The sequence below is a fragment of the Podarcis filfolensis genome (assembly GCF_964270895.1).
Source record: "Podarcis filfolensis genome assembly, chromosome: 1".
In the NCBI taxonomy this organism is placed as follows: Eukaryota; Metazoa; Chordata; class Lepidosauria; order Squamata; family Lacertidae; genus Podarcis; species Podarcis filfolensis.
In genome coordinates this window covers 62,409,317-62,427,616 of record NC_139604.1, presented here as the reverse complement: position 1 = coordinate 62,427,616, position 18,300 = coordinate 62,409,317, and the positions used below count along the sequence as shown (strand labels likewise).

The window sequence follows — 18,300 nt, the reverse complement described above, 5'->3', positions numbered from 1 at the left end:
TACGGCAAAAAGATGAATAATGATTTGGTAATAGTCATGTGATGTAGGGATTCCTTGTGTGGCACGGGGATGGGCGCTAGAGTGAGGCTTGCTAAGCACTTAAGCACTTGAAAGAAGAAGGGGTGGGTGGAAGGGAGAGAGGGGGTAGGGAGAGATTTTAGCTACAGTGCCAGAATTTACATCTTAATAAGACTGTAGGTAGCTGCCCAGCTTAAGCCATCCTGCCAGCATTTCAGGTTCTAAGCTGACAGTTACTTGCCTTAGTAATCCTTCCGGCAGATAATAAACTGCCATGCCTGAAGACTGAACCAAGAATTACTTTCTGTCAACCCCTTGCCCTGCACATATTTTATTCTGAAGGCTTGCACACACTGTTACCCTTTACCCTTTAATTGCTGTACCAGGAAGCAAGTGCTACATGTAGCTCCCTACATAATGGCAGCCCTGTCTCCAAGCAGTGGCTACAGAAGATTCACTAAACAGCAGCTGGAAGCCCCAGGGCTCTATCTGGCCTCTTACTTGCCGGACTAGAAGCAAATGGGGTATGGAGAAAATAGCTGGGGATTCACTCAGACCATCTCACTATGTGTTTGGTGGCTGTGTGAACAGGCTTTACATGCAAATAGATGTAGATCATGGGTAGGCAAACTAAGGCCCGGGGGCCGGATCCAGCCCAATCGCCTTCTCAGTCTGGCCCATGGGCAATCCAGATATAAACGTGTTTTTACATGAAGTAGAATGTGCCCTTTTATTTAAAATGCATCTCTGGGTTATTTGTGGGGCATAGGAATTTGTTCATCCCCCCCCCCCAAAAAAAATATTGTCTGGCCTCCCACAAGGTCTGAGGGACAGTGGACTGGCCCCCTGCTGGAAAAGTTTGCTGACCCCTGAAGTAGATCCTGAATGGCACACGATACCCCCCCCCTCCACATGCTCCACCATGGAGGAGCACATATTCTACATTCCAGTGTGCCTGCAATTGTGCTGCAGCATTCTGTGCTAACCAGTTTCAGCTACAAAAAGAGCCTCATGTCCAGTACTGTACATGCAGTAATTTATTTGTGTAGTTAGCACAAACCTCAACCATTTTTGGGTAGAGTTCAATCCTAAAAAAAGCTCAGTGACTTTGGTCAGCCCTCACGCATGTTCACTTCATCAAATCTGACCCTCTTTGAAAAAAGTTTGGGCACCCCTGCTCTAAGGATTCCTGAAGTTTCATTCAAGGAGCTTAGTGCTCTCTTGGCATGACTCCACTGTATCTTCTCCTCCCTTCACTACAGGAACTGCATGTTGTCCTCAGGCAGCCTGTAGTTACCCTAATACCAATGTTAAGCTGCCCGTCTTGTCCCAAAGCTGCAGCTTGGCACTGCACCTCCTCCTTTAATATTTTCATTCAGGTTAACCCTGTGCCCATCTCCTCACTAAAGTCATTCAAGAGAGATGTGGGATTAAAGGATTATGATAATGGTCTTCAGGAGCACTCAGGAAGATTACAGTGGCTATGATAAACTGATAAAAGAGGGGCATCATATTAACCTTCCCCCACCTTTAAGAATTAGTAGCCTGGTGGTCATTGTATTGAGGTAATAAGGTATACCTAATTCCTTAATTTTACCTCATCTTCATAAAATGCCTAGATTTGCAGCTTGCTCACATGAATCCCCTCTGAAGTTTGTAAGATTGTTGCTGGGTTAATGAGGAAGGTCTATTTGTGTTAACTAGTATCTTAAGAACATGAGAACCCTACTGGGTCAAGCCAAAGGCCCATCTTGTCCACTATCCTGTTCTCACAGTGGCCAAACCGATGCCCATGGGAAAGCAGCAGGAGGACCTGAGTAAAACAGCACACTACCCACTTGTGATTCCCATCAACTGGTGTTCAGAGACACACTGCCTCTGACAGTGGAGGCAGGACATAGCCAAGAAGATTGTTTTCTTGTTGGTAGCTTATGCATTTGGTTTAACAGTTTTTGTGATGTAAGGCCTTTGGTCCTTAACTTGAAGAGTTTTAGGTATTTGTGGTCTCCAGTGGGATAGGATGTTTTAGACCTGCCCCTTATATGAATGGATGTGATTTTAGTTTTCTATTCTCTTTTGGGGGTTTTAAGTATTTGGTTTTAATGTTTATACTATTCTGTAAATCACTTTTAGCCACTTTTTGTGAGCCCATTAGCAGACTCTGCACACACTTGAACCAATGCCATGAGTGGCTCCTCCTATCTGAACTGGACCTCAGAAGACATCCTTTTTCCAAGGCCAGGTAGTGCTTCCTGGTATTATTATTTTTTAAAAGCTGTGAGAGAGAGACAATGAATAACACACAGCTTGAAAAATTGTAAATTTTGCTAGCTTATTAAGTTGGGGGTGGGATCAGACTAAATTATATTTTTAAATTCAGCTGTGCCAGAGTCAAGTCAAATATTTCCCCCCTCCCTGCTGGTTCCCAAGAAGATATTGTTTTCCTTTGCTTTGGCAGCCTGATAAAGGAATAGGCTAAACATTTTCAGATTCTTCCCTGGAAATTTTGTTATTTTAAAATTAATAATTAAGAGGGTTTTTAAATAACTTGGTTGAAGTCATGTTGCTGCCACTCTTCCCAGCAGCTGACCCCCGCAAGTCAAATTCAGCCAACCAGTCGTATCCTGTGTCCTGCAGGTAGTTGATAAATCTATCTCCTTTTCCTTTCCTTTCCTTTCCTTTCTTTTCCAAGAAGTGTATTGAACCTGTGGCAGGCCTTAACACATGGCTAGTGGGCTGCATCCTGCTTAATGTGTGCCTGCTTTTGACTCACTTCTTCACTAGGATGGTTTTTGCTGGCAATTGCTCCTGGGATGAGGAGTTCCTCTGGGGGTGCAACCCAACCCCTCTCAGGTTAACACTTTTCCCCTTATTTGGGGATGTGTGCATTTCCTATGTCTTGTAACTCATGATTTCCACTTCCAGTTTGCTTTCGCTGCTTTTGTGCTTTTTTGACGTGTCCTTTTTCTTTCTTCCTTGGGGCTGGCTTTGTATAGTCTTTTGCAGGTAAATGACCACATTCCCCTGGGAGAAAATAGTGAGGTTGGGGGAAGGCACATACAGGAGGCTCAAACAGAAAATAGATGGGGGCAAGAACCAAAAATGGGCAGGAGCGCCCATCTCTTTGTCACTTCTCTCCATCCTTGTCTTTCCCCTTCCTTCATCCGCACCTCTCCTTTCACTCAGTCTGTCTATCCCTTCACATCCCCCCCATTTACATTCCTCCACACACCCTCCCTGTTTACATGCATCCTTCCTCTAATTAGGGAGAGAGAATTATCCAGAAATCACAGCACATCTGACAAGAAACGCCTGCCTGCTTGCCCTTCTTTTCCTTTCTCTCCTTGCTGCGATCCAGTGGGGCAGGAGAGAGGAAGGGCAGGGGATTGCTGGAGGCAAGCAGGCACTTCTCCTAGCATGACAGCTCTGAGACCCCCCCCCCCTCCTGCCCCTGTGCTGGCCATCCTAAGAGAAACCTTTTCCATGTTCCATGTTTGCCTGCTTGCATCTCTCTCTCCTTTTCTCCTTGCAGCTGCAGCTTGATCATGGCTGGGGAAACAAGGGAGAAGAGAGCGTGGCAGGAATCGGGCACAGCCATGGGGCTGGAGGCTTGACCACAGAGTGCAGTGACTAGAGTGCCCTGTGGAAAGTTGCTCCAGGCTGGCTGGGCCTCTGCCCTCGCCCAGGAGGGGCCTGTCTGCCTACCTGCAGTTGTCTCCCTTTCTCTGTCTGTTCTTTAGTTCAGTTTGTACTTGTGCTGCTAGAGGACAGGAAGGGCAGAGGAGAGAGAAACAGGGTGGGGGTAGCGCAGGGCCAACCGGAAGCGGCTGGCAGACCTTATGGAAAGGGCCTTTGGGGGCCAGAGCTATGTCACAGGCCACCACAAACCTTTTTCATCAATGAAGGCAAGGTCAGAGCACAGGCTGGCTCAGTTGCTATTCAACCCTCACATGGATTTATTTCTTCACTACAGTTAAGCATATGCAAGGCACCTGAAAACCATGTTTCTTTGAGCAGCTGTGATAAAGTTTAGTTTTGTTTTTAAATCTCTAGGTCCTCTTTTGAATTGTGTTTTGAAAGTCCTGGGCATTTGTCCTTCTTCATAGCCTTGAGAGCGGAAGGACTTCATTTGTTACCTTGTCCTCAATCTTTGGCCAGCCTTCTCTATTGGACCACTCCGTTTCATTCTGATCTCTCTCTTTCTCTCGTCCTTTTGTCTGTATTATCTCTGTCTCTTTAATGAGAGCCTCTTTGTCTATCTGCTTCAATTAATCTCCTGGCTCAAATTTGGAGAAATGGAGAGAAATGTGCAGCTAGCTTTCCCCCACCAGTGGAGAGAGATGGGTTAAAACCAGGAGAGGAATGTAGGGGGAGAAAGCCAATTAATTTGCATCCTTTCTGATTACCTTCAGTTCTGTAGCTCAGGTACAGCAGGGGACCCTCAGCAAGGCGGAAAGTGCATAATGAAGTGTGTCATAACGGTAGCAGGAGCCTCTGCCTTCCCCCTCAGACCCTTCTTAATTAGGGCTGTTTCAGTTTTAAAAGCCTGCCCTGAAGTGCAAAAGAAAATCTAATTGTGGAGCATGAGAGAGAGAGAGAGAGAGAGAGAGAGAGAGAGAGAGAGAGAATATATATATATATATATATACACACACACACACACACACACACACACACACATACATATTGAACTGAACCTGATGGTGCAGAGGGGTTGTATGCCAGCCAACTGCCAAAGCAACTGCTGTAATTAGTATCTTTGGCCAAACCTATGGATAAATAAATAAATAATGAATACTGAGGAGTTGGGGCATGGGAAAAGATTTAAGCAGAGTTTATTTTCTTGCCTTGGCTTCTAGTATAGTTTTCAGTGTTTCTTCTACAAGGAAAAAATGAAGACAATACTATGCTCTCCATGATTTAAGGATTACTGGGCCATCGTCCCCTTGAATCAATGTACATAGACAGAGTTTTCAATTCAGCATCTTCAGGCAGAGCAGACTGTGAGTAAATCAGAACAAAATCCTATGCATGTCTGCACAGGAATAAGCTCTATTAAATTCAGTGGGACTTACTCTTAAGCCTTAAGTCTGAGGTAAATATGGAAGGAGGAAGGTTCAAATGGGATCTATGCTGATTGGATTACAAACTGGGCCTGCAGGTTTTTTTTTGTCTTTAAAAAAAACAAATCATAGGGAGTGTGGGAATTGATCAGAAATGTAAAGAAAGCAGAAAATGTGTTTTCTTCTCTTTTAACTTGTTTAAATGATGAGCTGGAAATGGTTTACTTTTTGTGATGGTTTTCTAAATAATTAGCAAATTAAGCCACACCAGGTAAGACTTTCAAATGGTTAGTTGCAACGTGCTAGATTTAAGTTATAAGGGTGAATACAGATATTGATTTCTTTACAGAGAAATCTCACTATGAAGTGAGAAATTTCTGTATACCGCCTCTGTTTTATTCTCCCCCACCCCAGTATAACCTTTATATGCAAAATAGGGGTACAAATTAGTATTTCTTCCAGTGTAAACTTAAACGGTACGTCCCCCACCCTGTGGTTTTCAAAGTTTCTACTAGCAGGGACCCCTTCCCAACAGTGAGTTGTCTGCTGAGAAACCATAGCACATTGCTCTCTAGTCCAGAGCATATGGTGGCCATGCCTGCTGGGTCTTGTACCTTTTCCATGTGAATTAATAGAGTGATCTAGAGCATGTTGACTTACAGCTACGGATTACAGGGTTTGATCCATAATGGTGAGCGTGCTTTCTTTGGTAGCTTCACCATTGCAAACTTTCTTTTTGAATGGCTCATGATGGGTTTAGAGAAGGGGAGATAATCTCTGGTCCTACAAATGGTGTTGAACTACAGCTCCCAACATCCCTGATAATTAACTCTGCTACCTGGGAGTCATGGGAATTGGAGTACAATAGCATCTGGAAGGCCACAGGTGCCCTTTGGTGTAGAGGAATCCCAGGCTCCAGGCTCCCTGGAACATACTTTGAGAACCCTTCGTCTACACAGAACAGAGTGGGATTGAAGATCATCCAGAAAAGTTGAGGTGTTTTTTCTTTTTCTTTAGTTGCGCGTGATGATACACTGATGCGCAGTATCAAGGTCAAAAGCCCCAGGCGGTATCATTTCCAGGCTGCCATCTATAATTTCAAGGTTTTCTTTCTCTCTTTCTCTGGATGGCTGATCCATTAAGCCATTCAATGTACTGTGGCGTCTGCTTTAAAAGGGATGGGGAACATATGGCTCTTCAGATGTTTTTTGACTCGCAGCTTCCATCATCCACAGTCAACAATGCCAATGGTCAGGAATGATGGAAGCTGTAGTTCAGCAACATCTGGAGGAGCCACCTCTGTTATAGAACTCTATGTAGCTTTTGTCAAACCTAAGCTAGGTAAAGGTAAAGGTACCCCTGACCGTAAGGTCCAGTTGTGGACAACTCTGGGGTTGTGCACTAATCTTGCTCTATAGGCCGAGGGAGCCGGCATTTGTACGCAGACAGCTTCTGGGTCATGTGGCCAGAATGACTAAGCCACTTCTGGCGAACCAGAGCAGCGCACGGAAACACCGTTTACCTTCCCGCTGGAGTGGTACTTATTTATCTACTTGCACTTGATGTGCTTTTGAACTGATAGGTTGGCAGGAGCTGGGACAGAGCAATGGGAGCTCACCCCATTGCGGGGATTCAAACCGCCGACCTTCCGATTGGCAAACCCTAGGCTCTGTGGTTTAGACCACAGTGCCACCCGCGCCTCACCTAAATATGTCTAAGCTAGAGAAGAGCAAAATAGTACCAGTTTGGTATATGATACTTACAGCATCTGACTACATTTTCCACCTTTCTCTTTTCTCTGTCTGTCTGTCTGTCTGTCTCTGTACTTCTCAACAGGTTTGGCACAATGACTTGCTATACAGGGCCTTAGCAACGTGGCAAAAATTGGCTGTTTTCAAGCTGCCTCCCCCCTCCCCCCTGCCCCTTTCGCTTCTGGGAGATCTGAGCTGGCTTCCCCTGCCCTGGGCATTCCTTCCCTTCTCCCACTTGCTGCGGAAGGGACAAGTCTACCATGGCTGGGGACAGACTTCCACGCAAAGTGATGGATCCCAAGAAGCTTGCCAGCCTCTTGAGGAGTGGGTCCGAAAGCATGCTGGTCATTGACAGCCGCTCCTTTGTGGAGTACAACTCATGGCATGTCCTCAGCTCCGTCAACATCTGCTGCTCCAAGCTGGTCAAGAGAAGGCTTCAGCAAGACAAAGTATCCATCACAGAGCTCATCCAGCCAGCCTCCAATATCAAGGTACTTAAGCTTGGTGCCATTGGTCACCCTTCAGTCCTGCTGTGACTCAGTGCTCCTGTCTAGCCTCAAAGGGCAGTTGACATATGAAGCAATGCAATAAATGATCTGCTAATGCTGTTGTATTAAGTTGGGACTTAGGCTATCTAGTGGTCCTATTAGAGACCTTTTCATTTACAAATATGCACCAGCCCAGGTTGCAGTTCAAAAGGAAGGCCAGTGCAGAACCAGCAAAGAGGAGCTTTTTAATCCTCTCCCCATGTGCTGTTTTTCTTCTGAAAGTTGCCCCACACCAGATGCTTTTATCCTTATTGGAGAAATATGAGTATGAGTCAGAAAGGGTTAAGAAACTGCTCTCCTCCATTGCTAGTCTTCTGCTTCCGTCATGGCTGCATAATTCCCAATTCCATTGTGGTAAAAAAACCCCACACAAAATTCATACTCTAAGAGAATACTGGGATTACACAAAATGTGTAGTTCTGCCTTTAGACCAAAACTGTTTTGGACATAGTGGGGACCAAATAGAGTTAACACAAGCATAGTATTAACTAACATATAAGGCTGCACAAACACTGAGAATGCTGCTTGCAGTTCTGATTGCTACATATATTCATTGGCAATGCAAAAGTGTTTTAAGATTGGTTCTACACAAGCTCTTTTCTCTGAAAGTACCTACTTTTTTTGCTTTGCTGTATAAAAATGAAACCAGAGCGGGGAATAAGAGAAAATATAATTAACCCCTCATCAAAACAGAAAATTACAATAAGGAACAATGAAGAGAGGCTGTTCAAGGGGTGATTAGAGGGCTGTTCATCATTAATCCCCAGGATACTCAATGGTCAGCAATAAAACAGGCTGAACCTGCAAACAGGAAGTTTTTAATTAACATTGAAAAGAGACCTTTGCTGAATAGGGCTTACTATTAAGTAAACATTGTGAAAGGCTCTTGGCCGTGAAATAGTACATTGCCTGATAATATAGTGCTATTTTAGTGCTTGATTCTGTTTTAATTTTGTTTCCAGAGGATCACTAAAAAAACACACCAAACTCCACATCATTAAAAATATTTGTGTGTGGAAGAAACCTCAGAGTGTCTGTAATACAGGCAGTGTTTCCTCTATTCATTCATCGAACCTAGTTCTGTGTCTCTCTGAACTCAGTTGCCTGATGCATAATCTATCCTCAAGAGCCGTGGGTTAGCAGGGATAATCCTTTGAAGTAGGATTTATGTCAATGAAAATAATTGCATGCAGAGCAAATTGTGTGCAGAAGGGAGGAAGGAGCAGCGTTGTGCTACTGACGAGCCATCATTCTTGATCCTTTTTCCTTACAAAGGGCAGTGAATGACACAGAGGTGGTATAACTCTGCATGCCCATTTGGCACGGTCTGTCTTCTGCTTGCCAATGTTCTGAAGCAGGAGAGGTTAACTACTGGTGCCTCTTCTTTCTAGAACCTTGAGGGCAAGCAATTCAGCCTCATTATCTAAATTGTTGATCAATTCCATCAACCTCCTTTTTCAGAGTCAACCTCTGCTCACATCTACTTTGCCTTTTTACTAACAAGTTTTGTTGTGCTATGCTGCTTGGGGCTGGCATGCAGCCTCCTTCACCTTGGGTGTGAAGGGCATAAGTGCCCAACACTAAGGTTTCCTTTGGATGTAATAGAGCACACCCAGAAGGGAACTGCCTATGTCCCCCATAAGGAACACCTGATTTCACAATCAGGTGTGCAGATAGTACCCTGTGAAATGAGGCATACGTTTCCCACTGAATATCCCCACGTTCATCATAGCCAACCAGCCGTGTGGTCCAGTAGAAGAGCAGAATAGGCTGAAGCAGGCTGTGCAGCTGCACTATGAGATCTAAAAATAGGTGTAAGTGCAAGGCTTCGCCATGCTGCCCTATAGCAAAGGCAAGCTGGGATGCTTATTCATATAGCCGAGGAGGAGACAGGTGAAAGGGTAAAGGAAGGAAATTTTATAAAAATGTGTGGTTTTGCTCCACCCAGGGAATTTAGTCTCAATGGTGCTTACCCCCAAGGAAGTACAGTGGTACCTCAGGTTAAGTACTTAATTCATTCCGGAAGTCTGTTCTTAACCTGAAACTTCTTAACCTGAAGCCCCACTTTAGCTAATGGCTAATGGGACCTTCTGCTGCTGCTGCGCCGCCAGAGCACGATTTCTGTTCTCATCCTGAAGCAAAGTTCTTAACCTGAGGTACTATTTCTGGGTTAGCAGAGTCTGTAACCTGAAGTGTATGTAACCTGAAGCGTATGTAACCCGAGGTACCACTGTATACACACTTATGTGACAGCAAATCCCTCTGCATTCAGTAGGCTTTTCTCACAGGTAAGTGTGTATTGTATTGCAGGCTTCTGGTTGCCAGCATCTTTTATATCGGTCATGCTTATTTGCCATTGGCATGTAGAAATTAAGCAGGTTAATCTGCACGTCAGGCCGAAGAGCACAGCTAACAGCAACAACAAAGAGAGTCTGGCAACCTTTGTCAGGTATGCCTCGCTCTTTTTGACATGCTGGGTTTTAAATCCTTGCTACCAGCCTTACAAAACAGAAAAGCAAGGAGGCAAGCTTTTATCTCATGACGTATAGACCTTGTTGTCTCCCACACAGCCTGCTGCCCTTCTTCCGAAGAGCCCAGGTACAGTCTATTCAGTTCAGCAGCCATCCTTTCACAATAGACCCTCCCCTCCGGCTCTCTATTTGTGGGTAGCCCTCAGCAGCTGGATTGCTTTTTAGTGTTTGTTCTTGCTTTCCCTTCCCCCATTTTATTATTTTGTAGCAAAGAATGGTAATTCAAGCGATTAATCAAATGCTAGGCCCAGCTGGAGCCATCTGTGGAGTCCTCATAATCTCCCTCCTCCCCTTGCATGTGTGCACACGGCTCATTGCAATTGGCTAGCAGTGACATCACCCCTGCTTGGATGTGGGGAGCGTGGAGTGTGTGAGGGGGAAAAAATACTTCTTGCCTCCAGTCTGCTTTACTGACGCTTCAAGGGAAGGTTGCAGAGAATGGTTCCTGAATGGCTTTTTAAAGCACTACGAAGAACACTGGATAATATACAGCATTATCTCTTTTTGTTCTTAACTGCTTAGGGAGCTGGGGGGGTGAGGGGGTGTGTGTCTGTCACTGCTGCCATGCTTAAAAGCTAAACGCAATTCTGAGAGTGCTTCTTGACCTAGAATAACTTGCTAGCTATTCCCAAATACTGTACAGGGAAATTAACTTGCCATCTGGTAACTGTTGCAAGGAGAGCAAGAAATGAGTTAAGGAGACAGCTCAGAAGGCATCTGCAGACATACCTGTATTCCATGATTCTGTATTCCATGCAGGTACCACATAAGCATGGGCAGTGTCCTGAGAACCTTAGCTCTGCACTTAAAAACCCCCAAACCCCAAACAAACCTACAACAGGTTTGGAGCTCTTTTGATTACACACGATAGGCTTTCAATGTGCATGTGACCTGGTCAAAGGTATATGTTGACTTGGATTTTTAGTGATCATTGTAGAAAGGCAGAAAAAATGGTATGATAAGCCAAAGTTACACACATTTCTTCATTTAGATCCTTCATGCATGTTGAAGAACTGGTCTCTTTGGGGGTCAGATTTTGGGTTACACACGTGTAGAAGTTTGATCTTGCTTTTATTTTTTAGTGGAGGGTGGCCCAAACACCCAGACAATTAGTTGGTGATTGCGGAATGAATGCAAGCTTCTTCTCTCCCTGCTCTCCAAAGGTGAAGAGTTGGAGTAGGGGGCCTGATTTAAATCAGGACCACTGTGCAAAACAACACCTCTCCTATACCTCATGCCAGTGCCCTGATCCAGATTGGGCCTCCCAAAGCTGCCATTTATTTTAAAATATCCATTCACACAATTGCTAACTGTGTGGTGGCTATCTCATCTATAGAGTTTGGCCCTAAATCTTCTCCCCAGAAATTATTTTTGCCAGTTAAATTTTTTAATTAGATGGTTTAAGAAAAAATAAGTTGAGTTGAAAGGCATTATTTTTTTTAATTTAAAAATATTTCTGTTTTTGCTTTATGGTTTGGTTTTCAAATGCTGCAGTTTACAGGTTTTGATTTCATATAACTACTAAAATAGCAAATATGAATATCTATAGGGGAAAGAACTGGAGTTAAAATGCAACAACAGTAAAGGAACTTGGGGGAATTTTCATGGTGACTTTCACAGGAACAAAACATTTATTGATTCAAATGATGTAATCAAAAACTTGCACAGGTCTTTTGTATTCATCATGCTAGATTTCTGAATGTAAATAATAGTACTGCATCTGTTGTATTGTTGATCATCATGTGTAGATATGGATATACAGTGTTGGATTCGTAGATAAATTCTGCAGCCTGAACAAACTATCCCAATCTGACAAATTTGCTTATTTTTATTATTCTTGCATAATTTACTCTGCTTCAGAGACTCTTAGCCCTATCCTTTCTGAATCCTTTTTAAAGCTGTCTGACAGTTATCATATCATGTGAGAGCAACTTTTACAAAGTAATTATACATCATATGAAAAAAATATTCAATGGAATACCCACCATTGCTTTCAATGGGAGTCAGTCAAGATACCTGAAACCTGTACCTAAATTCCATTGATTTCAACAAAAGGGCATTAATGAGAAGGTACATTGAAGATGTAAATCATGTAACAGCAGCAAGTTCCTAGCTCTACGTGTTTGGTGATCTGTTGAAAGTGGGGTGAGCAATTTTGCATGGTTGGGGTTTTTTTTTTTTTTTTGCAAAATTTGGAGAAGAGGCGACAGCAAAGGAAGAATGCCTTGTGAGATTTTGGGTGCTAGTTAATTGTCTCTCTTGGGAAATGAGGCAATTCCAGGTGGAGATTTCTGCTATAGGATTTGTTTATTTTGTCACATTCCAGCAAAGGTGAATACATTGAGCTATCCATGTATGTTGTTCTTGCAATGAATCTCTGAGATGGGTTAGGCTGAGAGTGGCAAGACTTACCAAGTGAACTTCATTCTTCAAGAGCTTGAGAAAGGGATTTGAACCCAGGTCTCTCTAGTCCACATTAAACACTATATACATTACATCTGATTTAGGCACTGTATCCTTCTGTCAAGGACATAGCAACTCTGTCTAAAAGGAAGCAATCCTGGCCCTCTAACAACATATTGTTTGCATATTTGCTCTGAAGTAAGTGTCATTGTATTCAATGGGGTCTACTGACTTGTATGTCTGCATAGAATTATACAATTAATAAAGCATATTATGTAGGACTCTGTTAACACACCACATTATTCACAGTAGTATGACCAGTTTTGAATCCCCGTGAATGGGTGAGCTTCCATTGTTCGGTCCCAGCTTCTGCCAAGCTAGCAGTTCGAAAGCACATCAAAGTGCAAGTAGATAAATAGGTACCGCTCCGGCGGGAAGGTAAACGGCGTTTCTGTGTGCTGCTCTGGTTTGCCAGAAGCGGCTTAGTCATGCTGGCCACATGACCCAGAAGCTGTCTGCGGACGAACTCCAGCTCCCTCGGCCTATAGAGTGAGATGAGCTGCCAACCCCAGAGTCATCCATGACTGGACCTAACGGTCAGGGGTACCTTTACCTTTACCTTTTTATGGCCAGTTTACTGTCAACTTACAGCCAGTGTGTTGTGTAGTGGTTAAAATAGGACTTGGGGGACCAGGGTTCATGTTGTTACCTGGCCATGAAGCTCACTGGGTGACCTTGGTTCAGTCACTGTCTTTCAGCCTAGCCTACCTCACAGGGCTGTTGTGAGTAGAAACTAGGGGAGAATACCATGTATGCCACCTTGAGCCCCTTGGAGTAAAGGTGGGATATAAATTTAAGTGACATAAATAAATAAACTTCACATGCACAGAACAGGATTCTGGGCCAAAGTGACCCAAGTTCAGTTGTAAAAAAAAAATTGAATTCTGCAGCAGCAATAAATTATGCATATCTAGCAAATTTGCATGCACTGCTTGTTTTCCATGTTCTTCTGCTTCTGGTCATGAGCATAGACTAGGAGCTGTGCCGGATAGCGAAGCTTTACCTCCTGATGGCTAGAAATGCCATGTAGCAGCTCTCTGGCTCCTGCATCTCCTATGCTGGCCTCCTGAACCTGGCCATACCCTCACCATCACCCTGCTGTCCACACATAGTGGCCAAAGATCAGAAGAGAGGAGCCTGCTCTACACACATAGGCACCCCACCTCCATGATCTAGAACCCTGTGCTATCAGGGTTCTAAGTCCACCAGGGAGCCCCCATGCATAGAGTAGGCCCCTTTCCTGAGACCTTACCCTCAGTGCATGGACAGCAGTCGGGGCATTCAGCCGGGATAGGGGGCAGAGTCAGAAGCATGACCTTGATCTCCTTATGCAGCTGTAATCACGCAAGGGGTAAGTGCCCAAACACATCTTATATGTTGTCAAGATGCTTGTAATAAAGGTCATTTGTAAATTATAGCTGTAAGCCTTTGGGGTTCTGGGACTAAGGGGCTTTAGTTGTTGTTAGAGGTAAGTTCAGAGGTAGCAGAGAGAGAGAGAGAGAGAGAGAGAAGCAAATCCCTTTCAGGATGTTGATTATTGCACCCTTATCTTCTCAGTTGCTCATGTAACAACTGCATGAAATACAACTAGTTCTTCTTTAGCTTTTTTTTTTAAAAAAAAACAATATTAATTGAATATGTGTTTGCTTTCCTTGTGGTCAGAGAGGAGAAACTTTGGAGGACTGCCAGTCCATTCATGAAGTTGCAACCTCCTCCTTTAACTTGCAGCCCCTGAGTCAGTCCCATGTGTGGCTTCTGGCAGGTCGATGGGAGCCTCCTTAAGCTTAGTTCAGATAGTATATTTACGTGAAGCATTGAGTCAGAAGAATCTGAGAGCAGGGCAGATCCCTACTACATGCCTCGATTGCTCGCCTGCAACCCAGGGCCACTATTTTTGGGACAGTAAAAAACCCCAAACCAATTACGTTTAGATTGTGAGTTTTGGCCTTCTTTTCTAACAGGTGATGCTTCTTCAAACTCTCCTGAGATGAGGATGGACACGTGGAGGGCAGCAGTGTTGTGAATTACCCTCATGTTATTATGTGGGGTCTTTTTGTTTCTAATGGGGGAGGGGCAGGGGGTGAGTGGAGCTGCTGCTGAGTAGCAGATGGCAGGAAGGGTGACATCATAGGCACAATTGTCCTACCCCATTATTCTTCCTGACAAGCTCCTGCCCTCCTTTTTGGTTTCCTGCTGACAGAATTTGAAATTGTGTGTGTGTGTGTGCTGGGAGGCAGCCAGAGGTCCTCCCAAATTCCTCCCTTTTGGGTAAATTATGTTTATCTAGTACTAGTAGTATTTTATTATCACTTCTAAAACAGTCAGGTACTGACCATAAAGACAGGCCCTCCTCCCAGTTCGCAACTGTAGGGAATGGAAAGAGTAAGAGGAGATCCGTATGGCCTATATAATTTGGGTTGGTATGTGAGACAGGAAGGTTATGTTTTTACACATGCGCGCAGGCCAGACGTGGACATGCTTTCCCAGGATCAGGTTCCTGTGAGTTCATTGTGACTTACTAGAGATTTAGGATTGCAGCCTTGGGAGTTGTCAGCTCCAGGCTCTACAAGGTCTCCTGTTTCTTTACGGTTTAAGAGAAGGAAGATAATGTGCTGTGTGTTGCCTCACCTCCCGGCAATTGTCATTCCAGTAATGTGATGGGAAAAATATATTGGGGAAATATGCCCTTCCCTGTAGCCAAGGCTGGCATCAAGACTCTGCAATCTGTTGCTCATGCCAAGGCCTCTGCATTGTGCCTGGCACTAACTTCTGGCCCTGGTATTGCCCCTCCTTGCTATGGCTAACTTTTCACCTTCCCTCTCTGAATGAGCAGGTTGGGACAGGATTAGGAGCAGCATCCTCTGCTTACCTCACCCTCTGGACCAATATGCAGGTTGAGCCCACAGAAGGAGGGCAAGTGAATGGGGCATTCACTTCTTCTTTGGAGATCACTCGTAGCTGAGTAAGATTGTCTTCCATAAACACGGTTTTAAGAGGAGGCGGTCCCATTCAAGGAGATGGCTTGCTAAGGCCATTTTGCCCAAGGACCCCTCCATACACACAGTAACGATACAGGAGACTTCTCTAGTTTGGAATGTCACTCTTAGTCTGTGTCCCTTGCTACTGGGTTGGCGAATTTGCATGATCACATTTGTGGGCTGAGATCCGTTTCCTTCATAAGCAACACTAAAAGGGGGGTTAGGATTCTTTTATCATGGCAAACCAGTTTATACGTAGGGATTGATTTGTTACTCTGCAGCTTGAAACGTGCTTGATGTAGAAGGTGATTTCCATGGCATTGATATTTTCATGCAAATGTGTTTAGGATCACAACCTTTTGAATGAGGAAGAATCAAGGGGGCTCTTGAGTTAAGAAATGTTGCACATCACTGCAGTTAAGCTTGATTATTTGAGTGTGGGTTTTGCTTTGATGCTACAGGCTCATTCAGCCGATGACGCAGCATTGTATAACCCAGGTAAGTTTGTTTAGAAGTGTATCCCTTTTTCATGCCTCTTCTGTCATTCTCACAAGTCGGGACGAGGTAGTAGGTGATGAAGCCTGAGCTGGAGACAAGGAAGAAAGGCTTTGGTTATGACAAGTGGAAACTGCATAGGTCTGGTCAGGGAAGCATTCTGGGGGCAGAGAAAGGGTTTGGGAACCCTGTGCAAGCAGGCACTAACAGTTGAGGCTTTTAAACATAGATCCATGTCAGCCGTCACTCAACACTTTTATAGTTGAAGGAAACGCAATCCCGTTTAGCCAAAATGTATTTGAAACATCCACACCCCTTCCCGCTATTCCCCAGTTCTGAACTCAGTCCAGGCAATACCATGTTTACTCGATGTGGCTTGCTTCTGTGCTGCCAGTGCTTGTCTGGGATTTCTATTGCCTGAAACCTTATAACTTTAATAAGATATAAACCGTGTCGCATCCATCTGCCGTTGCTCAGCAACCCGTCAGTAATGCCCAAAACAAAGCTCCCCATGTGGAAGGAACACTAAATCCTACTGTGGGATAATTCTGCTTCCAAAGCTGTTGTTTCCTTCGCTGCTAACAGCCCTGTCCTGGTAGCGAATCCTCCCACCTGTGGCAGCAGTGCACACTGCACATGAGTGACTCTCTTGTTACCTTTGCCCCTGTGGCCAGGGCTGGAGGGATTACTTTGCTTGCCATGCTGGATGTGCTTAGGTTATGTCACAAGAATAAATGTCTGCTGTTATCTTTAAAAAATGCAGGGCACTTGTATTAAATTTTCCAATACAAGCCAGGAAATATATTGTTGTTGTTTGTTTGTTTGTTTGTTTGTTTTTTTAAGTCAGAAAGGCCAATGAAGTGTATCCTTTGGTGCTTCTCAGCTAGATCAATAACTCAATTTCTCAGTATTCCTCTCAGGTGCAAAATGATCGTTGCAACACTGCATGTCACATGCATTTTCTTAGCAGGTTATTCATGCTGAAGCCTTGGAACTGGTGTTAATGTGCATGTTGCAGGGGAAATTAAAATGGGAACGGGCCACTCAGTATCTTTTGGGTTCTGATCACAGGGTTTTGGAATATGTACTAGGGAAAATGGCAGGCAGTGAGTATAAAAGATGTGGCGTGAGTATATATGTGTGAAGGTGCAGGTGAAGGCAGGATCAGCCAAAGAACCAGGCTCCCTTCTTATGAGAACCTCTCCGTTAGAGCATAAAAAGGGGAATTCTCTCCCGCTCCTTTTCCAGCCGTAATGTCCCACAGTCCTTCTGCTTCTTAACTCCCACCCCTCTTGAGTTTCAGATACTACAGACAAAACCAAATATCCATTTCCACTGGAAATATTTAGTGAGGCATGACATGCTTGGCATTTATTTATGCTGCTCTCTTATAGTGGTTTGTTTTGACAGTCATAATTGAGGGCTAAATTAGCATCAATAGCATCCCTCAAGTTTCATGCTGGCAGCCAGACACGAGTCAATCAGCAAGGGATGTGTTGAAAGTTGCCAGGCAACTACACATGGTTAAACAGGTCCAGTGAACTCAAAACAACTTGGAATAGAATCTGTTTTCTCTGTGGATTTGCAAGTTGGTTTTGCACACTCTTCTATGTCCAGAGGAAGGTGCGTGGGATGTAGCTTTTTGTTCATCTTGTTTAGGCTTGCATGAGCTACTCAACTGGCTAACATAGAGTCGTAGACTTGGAAGGTTCCCCAAGGGCCATCTAGTTCAACCCCCTGCTATGCAGGAATCTCAACTAGATTGTACATGACAGATGGCCATCCAACCTCTGCTTCGAAACCTCCAAGGAAGGAGACTGCAATTAAACAAAAATCTGATGCGACCTTCCCTAGCTTTTTGAGGATGCAGTCTTTTGTTCCCCACCCCAGATTTGTTAGTATAAAGGGAGAAATGTGAGAGATTGGTGTGGCATAAAAAGGGTCAGCCATAAGGGCTCCATAGGCTGCATCCAACTGAGTTAAACCAGACCTAGTGATATTGATGGATCTAATATAGCCATGTCCATCCATTTAGTGAGCCTACTTGCAGGACTCTCACAAAAGTGGTCTCATATAGGAACAGGTGGTACGGTTCCCATGGCAATTGCACATCTGACGTGTGCTGCATGGCTGGACTCTTTCTGCCATCTGGGCTAGTGGTAGTCTGCATGGGCACTGACATGCCAGACACTTGAAAACCAGACGTGCACAGAAGCAGCATTAGCTTCTATCCACAGATAGGTTTTCTTATTTTCATGCATCTATTTAACTAGGCTAGTGCAAAGGAATTTGAAGGTAAAAAGGAAGTGAAAAGAAATTTGGAGTTATTAGCATTACAGCAAGCCCTAAAAGCTACAGTCAGAAGTCTCTCCCATCCTGACCCAGAGATGCCAGAAATAGAGCCTGGAAACTTCTGCAAGTAAACTAGATGCTCTACCACTGAGCCATGACAC

The 18,300-nt window shown here is 44.3% G+C and overlaps 1 protein-coding gene across 3 annotated transcripts in view; it reads left to right on the top strand.

Moving 5' to 3' along the window:
• The window catches only part of DUSP8 (dual specificity phosphatase 8), an 81,695-nt gene that overhangs the window by 11,740 nt on the left and 51,655 nt on the right, over nucleotides 1-18,300 (top strand). Inside the window, exons 1-2 of one of the 3 annotated variants that reach the window (XM_083575142.1) lie at nucleotides 4,702-5,021; nucleotides 6,918-7,323. In XM_083575142.1, coding sequence (XP_083431268.1) covers nucleotides 7,093-7,323 — 231 coding nt within the window. In that variant the 5' untranslated portion in view covers nucleotides 4,702-5,021; nucleotides 6,918-7,092. Of the gene's footprint in view, nucleotides 1-4,701; nucleotides 5,022-6,771; nucleotides 7,324-18,300 lie in introns of those variants that run through there. The other 2 variants (XM_083575140.1, XM_083575141.1) reach the window with 2 other exon arrangements.